The following is an 11,645-nucleotide window of genomic DNA, read 5'->3' as shown; positions in this document are numbered from 1 at the left end:
GCCGGGCTGGAACAATGAGAAGTGTATGAGGCTGATTGGTCACTGATTGGTCAGTGTCATACACTCCTCTTCACAATGTCCAGTTGGTAAAAGTAAAAACACGCCCAGTTGGTCATTAAGAAACTAATTAGAATAAATCTAAAATTGTTCATAACTTGCTCAAAATTGCTCGTTTTTCAAAATAAAAACCACTGTTATCTACATTACAGCGCCAATCAGAGTATGTGGTGACAGAGCCTCTTTAAGGGGTTTTCTAGGTTGATGCAAATAAAGCTTAAAGTGGTTGTCCCAGCTATATAAGCCCATTCCATATGCACTTTTAGGGCATATGGATGTCATAAAGCCAATTCCCCACTAGTGACCCCTCTATACAGTCTCATTCCTGCACATACTCCATTGGTCTTGTATTTTTTTTTTTCTTGAAGTTGCGTGATTTCTTGTGCATCATACTTATGATTCCTACGGTCTCAATGAGTAAGCCTAAAACAAGCCGATGTATCATAGAGCGGCAGTCTACTGTACATACAGCTTCCAGCCAGTACTTGAATATATGCAGCTATATATATTCAGGTGGTGGTCAATCTGATGAGAAACATATAATAGATTCCGCAACAGTATTTTGCACTATTAAAAATATGTTTATCCTGTCAGTGCAGTGATATTAGGCTTTAAAGGAGAGTTTCCCAAAAGATTTTTAAGACGTTATACAATATGAAATTACATATTTCGGAAATGTCTGAGTATTTATTAACTGGGTTCCCCATTGATCTTAAAGGGGTTGTCCAGTTTCAGGAAGTTAAAGTTTATAAAGGTTATACAATTGTCCAATATACTTTCTGTATTAATTCCTCACGGTTTTAAAGGGAATGTGTTGCCAGCAAAACATGTTTGTTTTTTTTTTAGTTAAACAATTAGTGTGTAGGTGATTAAACATTGTTCTAATTTTCTAATTGGATTCAATTTATAATATTTCCCAGCACTGGTCACTAGATGGAGCAATTCCCAAAATTGCAGCATTACATGTGGTAAAGCAACCACATTGCTTTATGCTGCAAAATTGGGAAAAAATCCCTCGCTCTAGTGAGCTCTCAGAATCCCCCCCCTCCTTTATCCTGGCTAGTGCCGTGAGAAACGAGGGGTTTGAACGGTCTAACCTCCTACACTGTGTGTCGCCATTTTTTGAGCTAACACACAGTGTAGAAGGTTTACATACACTAGTAAACACACTGAAACACGAACATACATAGAAATCACTTACCTGCTCCAGTCGCCGCCGCTCCCTCCGGTCCGTCCGCTCCGTCTGCTGGCGCTGCTCCATGTGCACAAGTCCGGAAGCCGTGACCGGAAGTAGTAATCTTACTGTCCGGCCGCGACTTCCGGTCCACAGGAAAATGGCGCCGGACGGCGCGCATTTCAAATTGTACCGTGTGGGAGCGGCGCATGCGCCGTTCCCACACACACGGCGTACACCATAGTGGATGGAACGGGCCCCATTCGCATTCCCTATGGGACTGGAGCTGCCGTATTCCATGTCTGTATGTGTCGTTAATCGACACATACAGAAATGGAAAAAAAAATGGCGCCCCCTATTCGAAGAAAAAGTGTAAAAATAGAAAAAAGTAACACACAAACACACAAATAAATATAAACGTTTTTAATAAAACCCTAACATAAAACTGATATAAAAAAAAAAATTTGGGTGACACTGTTCCTTTAAAGATCTCTGCTTGTTGTTATTCAGTAGGAACCTTCATTGTTTATTTCCAGTGAATAAAATCCTGTCCATGGTCACATGATGGACACACAGGTGCATGGCTCGTTACAGTATGTGTATCAGAGCTGTGTCTCCTAACGATCCCAGCACCTGCGTGACCATCTCTTCCCCATGGACAGAATTGCATCCATTGGAACTAAACAATAAATGTCCCTACTGAATAACCACAAGCAGAGATCTTGAAAACCGTGAGAAATTAATACAGAAAGTATACTGGAAAATTGTATAACTTTTGAGTATGCAAAAAATAACACTAATTTGCTGAAACCAGACAATCCCTTTAAGAATGGGTCAGTGCTGGTTTCAACCGTCAGTCACTACACATCCATTGTCAGTGTCATTGATGGTCGCCACAAGTGATAAACCATTCTTAGTCGGGGTCCCATGTGCCCGACTCGCACCAGTTTTGTCTGTATCATTGACAATGACAAGAAATCCATCTTGGATAAAAGCACATTTCATTCTTCAATGTTATCTTAATGGAATAAAATTGTGTTGCTCAATCTGGCAGTCGTAAATGTAAGATGATGACACAATGGTATAGGGCATTTGCCAAGTTTGCCAGGCCCCTGAATCCAGAACTGATGCTTCTGCGGTCTAATGAGACAATATTAGCCTTGTGGCCATAAAAAAATGTAAATTAGCTAAAGCCGGTAGTGTCAGCATTATTCCATGAGGATGTATCTCAGCATTAGGATCTGAAAGAATTGCGAGAATAAAATTATTGTAGAAAAAATACAGGGAAATCCAACTGCAGTCTGCAAGAGAACTGTTCTGTAGAGACCTATAAAAAACAAACAATGAAATTCAATGTAACACAACAAAACATGGTGGTGAATACTTTTAAAAGTCATTATATGTATTTGAGTATGCTTGCAATTTTTGAAAGACATTTTTATTTTTTTCTAGATGCCTGATATGTCGAATACTACAAACCCATATTATAATGCATCAAGCTGCAGCATTGATGATTTCCGTAACCAGGTTTACTCTACTGCATACTCGATGTTTACAGTATTTGGTCTTATTGGTAACATCTTTGCTTTAATTGTTCTGATCAAGACCTACAGCCAAAGAACAGCTTTCCATATCTACATGCTCAACCTTGCCATCTCTGATCTGCTGTTCATCTGCACCCTTCCATTGAGAGTTGTCTATTACGTCAGCAAAGGACACTGGTATTTTGGTGATTTTTTATGTCGAATCAGTTCCTTTGTCTTTTACGTGAACTTGTACTGCAGCATATTCATTCTGACGGCAATGAGCATCACACGCTTTCTGGCCATAGTCTTCCCGGTTAAAAATCTGAAATTGGTGTCCACAAAAAGAGCAAAGTGGGCTTGTGCTGCAATATGGCTCTTTGTCACGTTAACAAGTACACCATTTCTAATGAGTGGTTCATATAAAGACCACCAAACGAATATAACCAAGTGTTTTGAGCCACCACTTTCTGAAGATAAAATAAAAATGGTGCTCACTCTCAACTACATCTCTTTCACCATTGGCTTCATTATTCCATTTATTGTAATATTGGTGTGTTACACCATGATTATAAAGACATTGCTCAAGAACTCCATGACCAAACAACAGAGTTCCAGGAAGAAGGCCATTCGAATGATTATCATTGTCATGACTGTGTTCTTTCTAAGCTTCATGCCATATCATATCCAACGGACAATACACCTTCACACAGTAAACAAGAAAAAAGACTGTAATGAGCAGTTATGGGAGCAGAAGAAGGTCGTGATAACATTGGCCCTTGCAGCCTCTAATTGCTGTTTTGACCCCATGCTGTACTTTTTCTCAGGAGAAAACTTTCGAAGAAGACTGTCAACCTTTAGAAAGCACTCGGTTACAAGTATGGCACAAGAGGGTAAAAGGAAAAAGTCAGGAAGCTTACATGACAAGTCTGACGTTTTTCCTGCCTTGGAGAAGCGGGACAGTGATGAAAGTTAGTCACCTACGTCAATATTACATTGGAAGATCTAAATGAGGTCCTCAGTTCAATGCAACTAGAATGATGATAGATGGGAACATGGTGCATGTTTGATTGTTCAGTAAACATAAGCATTTCATGGAAGCCCCTTCTCATCATGTCCAAAGGGTCATGTGTAGATCCGACCATGAGAAGACTGGAGTGTTTTCTAGTCTAGAGAAGAAGAAACCTTCTATGCTTCAAGCTTACTCTTCTATATGTCCAGTGTAGTAGATTCTCTTCCTATTGTAAGATAAGAGAAGTGTTTTTCCTGAAATTTATGAAGGCTGTTCCTTGACTAATTTAAACATATAACTTTTTGCTTTTATAGAGAGCTTTATCTCCATTGGCCTATTTTAAAGGCTCTATATTAGCCCATCTTATTTTTACCTTCTCTTGGGTACAGCATAAAGATGTTGCACACTGGATAACTTAGCCAAGGATATGGCACTGGACTAGTTTATCTATTACCAAAGAATTCTAAGACTTTATTGCACTGTTGTATGTGTTTTTGTTTGGCGGAGACATTTGGCATAAGCAGCTATGCTTTTCCTATGGAATGTTTCTTCGTAAATAGCTAGAGTTAATTCACTGAAATCTTCAACAAACTTCAAAGAAATAGTGGACTAAAACTGTTGAAGTGTTGCTATTAATGTCTATGTTTATACTGGACGGATAAATTATGATACATTTTCTCATATCTTGGCTGTTGTACACAAGCACAATTCCATGCTGTAGTTACTTCATGACTTTTATTTCATAGAAGTTATGTGTATGGGATATGTGCCAATGAAACGATTGCTGCCTAATTCTACAGATTGGTGGATAATGATAAGATGATGTTATAAAGTAAAGCAGTAAGAAATATATCCGCTTCATTTCAAATTGATAAATATGGACAAACCTAAAAGATCTGATAACACAGACCTTAAATGGGTTTACTAAGCCAGTCAACTCATCTACCAATACAGTATTGGGGTATTCCGAGTAAATAATGAAGCTGTCCTCTCTTCAGAGCCATCATCTATTATCCAGAGTGGAGAGCAGCTTAAAAGATCATCTCTGGCTCTGGAGGCCATGCATTACACAGACAGCCCATTGATTTTTTTAATGAAAAATGTGTAATGCTTCATTTCCCCTGTAGTGGTGCTGTAGAGGAATTGAACACTTGTTGCCAGATTTCACCACATATTAAAGTTTATCAATGAGGTACAAGCATACGCTTTTAATAAAAAAAGACAAAAAGTGAAGAACCCCTTAAAATATTTTCAATTACATTAAATAAGAGCTTATATCTTGTTCAGCTAGGAAGAAGTGTGTTATCTGTTAATATGGGTCCTCAAGAGGATGTTGTTGTTGTTGTTGTTTAGAACATTAAAAAATAGAAAAGGATGTATACCTAGCCACTCAAAGGAGCTAAAAGAACTGAAAAAAAAAATACATTTAAAAAAATAAATATTTATCAGGTGGCTTAAAAAAGAAAAAGTAGCGTTGTGCTATCAAGGACCCCACTACACAAAACACACAAAACATCAATGTGATCAAAGAGTAAGGACATAGCACAAAAGCCATGAACATGTAAACAACAGAAAATCTACGAAAGTGGGTTATTTATCGCACACAAAAAAGTAGTTATCCAAACAAAGGAAACCTGATAAAAGCAAAACCAGTCTAAATATGCAAACACAGAAGTGGGTGTAAAAAATAGTACAAAGAAAAAATATCTGAACTTATAAACGTTTGTATTATTTTACATTTTTGAGAACTGTGTGTTTACATATCAGGATCGACCTTGCTCTTATTAGGTTTCCTGTGTTAGGATAATTACTTTTATGTGAAGTAAATAAATGGGTTTTCTGTTATTTGCATAGTAAGGCATCTTTCACACGAGCGTAACACAATTGCGCCCGCATTACGAACACAACACCCGGACCTTCATGAGAACTGGAGTCACAGCACCGTAGGCTTCTATGGACCTCTAACTTCGGTTCTCGTGAACCATGTGAGTTCTGGGTGTTGCGTCCGTGATACGGCTGCAAAAAAAACATGCCTGCTATGCTCGTGTAAAAGCGGCCTTAGTGTTTGTTTGTTTGTTTGTTTGTTTGCTTGTTTTTCCTTCATTGTTTTCCTCTCTAGTCTGTGTGTGTGAATTGAGTGCTCAATCCTTACTATTTTTTTTTATCATATTTTTTTTTAGAATGCAGATGAATGCAAATATTACAATTACAAAATCAGTACAGAAGTCCTGCCTCCTACTTTCCCACTGACTCAATCAGGGTCATATCTTGGCACTTACCAGCAGCTGAAGAGCTTAAGTGCTTTATATATAAATTATATTCTATTCTATGCAGAATTTTTCGAGAGAGGTTTCAGAGCGTGCTGATCCCCTATGATGTAGGCGGAAAAATGTCCTCCAATATTACAGACGGTACAGGAATTTAAGTACATATGGTATCCCAGTATTGCAGCCTTTTCTCCCTATCACTTCAATGGGAGAAGAAGGCTGCAATACCTGTGAATTGGCGCTACATCCGTGTCGACGATTCACAGTGAGCAAGTAGAAATGAAGGGGAAGCAGCGATTGTACGAGCGCTGCACCCCCTTCAAAATAGGTGATCGGCGGGGGTCGGACCCCGACCCATCAGCTATTGATGGCCTATCCTGAGGATAGGCCATAAATTTTTAGCGGCTGGATAACCCCTTTCAAATTCTGTCTACCTATTGCTACCACTAGGGGGAGTTCACAGCATAGGGATCCATACAGCTGCCATTGAACTCTACAATATATCCATATGCAGAGAGCTCCCTCTAGTGGAGAGACAAATAATATTAGCATTTACCTCCATTTCTCATGAACACAGCTAAGAGGGGATTTCCATGTGCCAGAAAGCACCCTGTATAATATGTAAGCACTGAAGTAAAGATCATGAAGTGATGGCTATAATACTGAACACAGGAAATTCCACTTCTAGCTGAAGGACCGTATTTGTTCTATTAAAAAGGCTCTTCTTGATGTGACGGTAGTCCAGCAAACAGTGCGTCTTAAATATTAGTCAGTGATGACAACAGGGAAATCCAGCCATAACATTTACTAGCTCACCCTGTGTTAGGCCTAATGCACAGGACGGTCCGCAAAACAACAAATCTGTTGTCTGTATTTTCGGTCTATTTGTCCGCAAAAATCTTCTGTAATGCATCCATGTGTCATCAGAATTCACAGATCCACAAAAAAAAAAGAGAGGCTGGAATTGATGTCACCAGTTTCACCCAACCCTCTTAGTAGGTCACATGATCGCTCAGCAGCACGACAACAAGAGAATACCTTGGCAATGTATCCGCAATTGTGGTTGACACAACCCTTATGCCATCCGCAATTTTCATGGTCCCGTAGACTTCTATGGGCGAGTCCGTGTTGCAAATACGGCCAGCAAAAACGACACACCCGTGAACATCACGGTCGTGTGCATGGGGCCAAATAAATGAATGGGTCCATGTGCAAAATGCAAAATGCGGATAGCACACAGACAAAAAACAGGCCTCGGAGGTATTTTTACTCATTATAAACAACCCCTTTAATTAAAAGAGCTGTCATGGTGATCAACCGGTCACTGAAAGTATGGCTGCGGATACCACTCGAAAACAGCTTTTTTGCTGGGTGAAGCTGCGGGCAGCAAGTCGTTCCTGCAGGGGGAATGTAGGACATACTTGATAGCTGTCCCGGAATGGAAAAAAGAGAAGACCTCCTAAACTTGTAGAAGAACAGGCAAATCTCCTGGGTGCCCCACATCCTATTTAAAATATACTCACCTCTCCTGGTTCCTGCAGTCCTCGTCACTCCCGGGCGCCTCCTCAGACAACATCATGCAAACGACATCCAAGAGTTAATAGTATTACACGCCGCAAGAACCAAGAGAGGTGAATATCTGCAGTCTGGCTGGGGATCTTTATTATTTATGTCTGGGCTGGAGTGTGTATTGACGTCCACGTGACCTAATAGGATGTATGGAGAGGGGTTGTCCTGATGTGACGACCCCTTTAATAAGCTTTTTATTATTAAACAGAGGCTGTGATTTAAGGGGAAGAAGACAGGCAATGGGCAATAATCCTAACTCTGTTTCTGTCAGGTCAATAGAGAACAAAGAAGATGGAGAAACGAACTGACCCCCAATATCATGAATTATATCATGTGTAACTTTCACATTTGTTTGGAAATCTTCTTTAATTCCCTATATAACCTGTTAGTTTACAGTATTATAGCCATTGGACTTTACATTTTTCTGCCTAAAATCTTAAATTCAAACAATTTTAGAAGCAGGAATGGTGATAATAAGCCGAGAAGGACACAGTAAGACTAGAGTGCAATGAGACGTGTAGCATGGAGGCTTCACTGCTTAGACATCTGTGTATTGGCACTGACCGGCTTAGCTGCTTCTAAAAGCATTTAGAAAAATAAAAACGTCCATATGTAGCACTCTGAATGGTCTTTTTTTAGAAGAATTAAAAGGTCAGAATTTTCCCTCAATGCCTCAATTTTGAAGAAGTTATGTGGGGACCATAAATTATTAGCAGTGTACTTACTGAAGTATGTGTACTTCATGTACTCGCTGTACTACTGCCACTGCTTGTACATAGAGTACAGCGGGGCCGGTCACATGAAGAAGAGTCATATCGTCATCAAGGAAGGCTGTGCAACTAGACTTCCGGTCCCCCGCCAGCGCTATAAAGAGCTATGAAAATCTAATAATCAGTGCGACGGGGGTCCGGAATGTATATTAACAGTGTACTCACATACTGCAGTGACTACACTGCTAATAATTCTTGGTCCCCACGTAACCCCTTTAAACTCTGAAAAATAATTCATGCTTAAAAAGAGGTGGTAATGACTAGTAACCTGGTATGGTCCAGAGTCCTGGACATCTAGTTCTGTGAAGTTAAAAAATATAATTAAAAGCTTGCTTTGTTGGAGTTTAGACAATGAAATGTCCTCCAGGGAGCCCCAACTCCAGCAAGCGCTTGGTTCCACCTAAGATCCTATTATATGCTGCTCATGAGAACACGATAATAGCGAGTATCAGATATATGCAGCTTATTTGCCATTTCCTTTTTCTTACACTGTTCCAATGTTTTTGGATTTATATGTTTTTTTTAGCCACTTAGAAAAAGAGTATTTGAAGATGGGAAGATTAATATCAATATAAATACAGTGCAACAGTAACAAACATCAAATCTTCTAAGTCATATAAAAGCTAATGTTAACATACAAAATGAGTTAGCCCCTTTTTAAGTATATGTGGTAAGGTGAAATCCATGACCCTTTAAGCCAACAGTTTTGGGTGGAAATTGGTCCAATTACCCAAAATGCCAGTTTTATTTACCTGGGACTCTAAGTGAATTGAATCTCCACCTTTTAACACCATGTTAAAAAGTGTAGCTAAACGTTTGACAAACTTCTGACATGTGACAGTGACATGTCAGAAGTTTGGATTGGTGGGGGTCCGAGCACTGAGACCCCCACCAATCGCTAGAAAGAAGCAACTGAAGTGCTCGTGTGAGCTCTCAGCCGCTTCGTGTCTGTTCGGCTTTTTCCGGAAATAAATGTATAGTGTACGGACTCAATAGAAAGTCTATGAGCCCATACCCTGATACATCGACTTTCCGGAAATAGCCGAACAGCCACGAAGCAGCTGAGCACTCACACGAGCATTTCAGCTGCTTCGTTCTAGCGATTGGTGGGGGTCTCAGTACTCAGACCCCCACCAATCCAAACTTCTGACATGTCACTATGACATGTCAGAGGTTTGTCAAATGTTTAGCTACACTTTAAGTCCAACATTCTGTGACTATTAATTTCTTAATACAGTTGACAGTGGTGGAAGCTCTGTATTTCCTGATTCAGAGGTCTAAATCCACTGTATTGACATAGTGAAATGATAAAATTCTGAAAACTTTTAGCCACCAGTAGAGGGCGCTTAGGAGCTTACTGTATACAGTTTTTTTCATTCAGTCCAACGTCTAAACAGTGTGTAGTAAACCTAACATCTCCCTCTAGTGATGGCTGCAGGCAATCAAAATGTTTATCACTTAACTCTACATCTTTGCAAGTGAATTGGAGCTCTGTATCAGAAAAACGGAGCACGGACTGCTATGAAGATCTATTCAGAAATCAATCAGCACCACATTATGGACCTATTTCAATATAAACAACAAAGGGTGGACATGTCCTTGAAATTGGCAGCGGTCTAGTTTTAAGACTTGTTCATATAGACTTTCATTAAGTGGGTGAAGGATTGAGTTTGACAACCTCCCTACCAGTCTCCTGTTGCAGCCATAAAGGACACCTGCCTAGAATATACCAAAGTAGAGCTCTTCTTCCTCCATCTCAGCTGCTGCCGGCTCCAGGAATATAAAATTTTCAGAGGTCGGGGATTTCTATCCTACCAAAATCGAACTGTCATCATGTACTAACGAGTTTTAACCCATTACAGAACAGTATTGCTTGAAGAAACGATACAGGATGTAATAGCCAACATCATAGTATTTGTTGAGTTAATTTATTTTTTGTAACATTTTTTATAAATATATTAAATGTGTCATATAGATGATCAATCATATATTTAAGGAAAACCTATGTAAAATAATTATGCAATTAAATCACATCTTCTATGTAGCAGATTACTATGTATACTCCTCAGTACAGTGTATATCCTAATGGTGGGTAATGTGACTGCACTTTATAATGAGGAACTCATATGGAAATTTAAGTGTGGTGTCAGATGGGCACAGAAAAACCTTGGTTTAGAACATTAGACCTACTGTCTCTACAGGTAAAAAAACAAGTTCTCATCTCAATAAGGGTGGATTTATTTATGCAGTTTTTGTGGCCGTTTTTTGAACAAAAGCCAGGAGCGGACATCTTCTCTCTTTTGTATCCACTGCTGAATTTGGCTCAAAAAAACAGCATCAAAAACTTCCCCAGAAACTGCATGTGTGATTCCAGCCTTAAGCAGATACAGATGTGTTCACCCTTACCTTTTCTTGAATTTTGGTTAAGGACTCCAATTTCTCATTAAACCAATTCAATACAATATCGCGACATGCTAGCAAAACCCTTGACAGGCTGCAATTCACATCACAACCACTGGGTGGCCACACATAGACTCATTTAGCATAGACATCTCGTGAGAGTATCGCAAACTCCTGTTGTTGTTTTTTAAAGCTGGTCATCTCATGCCACACTTCTTAGGATACAGATGTATCCTTTCTTACATTTTCTCTTATCTCAAAATATTCTAATATATGTGTGGCACGAGATGACCAGTTTGGAATAAAACATGATTTTGCGATACTCTGTCACGAGATGTTTATGCTATATGTGTCTATGAGCGTCCACCCAGTGGTTGTGGCATGGATTGCAGTCTGACAAGGGATTTGCTGGGATGTTGTGATATTGAATTTGTTACAGAGTTATATAGAAAGTACAGTTGATAATAGACATATGTCCATCAATTTCAACCAAGGGATGCGATGATTTTATGAACGTCCTTAACCAAATTCAAGCAAAAGTAAAGGGCAGACACATCTGTATTTTGAGATAAGAGCAAATGTAAGGAAGGGAACATCTGTATACTCATTTAAAGTAGTCTGGGCCATATCTGCTATAGGACAAGATCACACATGCAGTTTTGATGCAGTTTTTTGTGCAGTTTTTAGTTTAGTTTTTTGAGCCATAGCCCGAAGTGGATCCAAAAGGAAGTAAATATCTAAAAAGACTGATGCATCTCCTTTCTTTTGTGTCTACTCCTGAGTTCGGCTCAAAAACCTGAGCCAAAAACTGCATGAAAACTTTGTGTGTGATCCTGGCCATAAAGTGATATGAATCCAGTCAGATGGGCCCAG

The 11,645-nt window shown here is 39.4% G+C and overlaps 1 protein-coding gene across 1 annotated transcript; it reads left to right on the top strand.

Annotated features, from left to right (window-relative positions):
• Nucleotides 1–2,692: 2,692 nt before the first annotated feature.
• CYSLTR1 (cysteinyl leukotriene receptor 1) lies at nucleotides 2,693–4,449 on the top strand. Its single transcript, XM_075834405.1, has one exon. It carries the CDS (start codon nucleotides 2,693–2,695, stop codon nucleotides 3,728–3,730), a length of 1,038 nt encoding a protein of 345 aa, XP_075690520.1. The 3' UTR covers nucleotides 3,731–4,449.
• The last annotated feature ends 7,196 nt before the right edge of the window (nucleotides 4,450–11,645 follow it).

The sequence above is a fragment of the Rhinoderma darwinii genome, chromosome 8 (genome assembly GCF_050947455.1).
Source record: "Rhinoderma darwinii isolate aRhiDar2 chromosome 8, aRhiDar2.hap1, whole genome shotgun sequence".
NCBI classification, from domain to species: Eukaryota; Metazoa; Chordata; class Amphibia; order Anura; family Rhinodermatidae; genus Rhinoderma; species Rhinoderma darwinii.
This window is presented reverse-complemented; position numbering and strand designations above follow the sequence as displayed.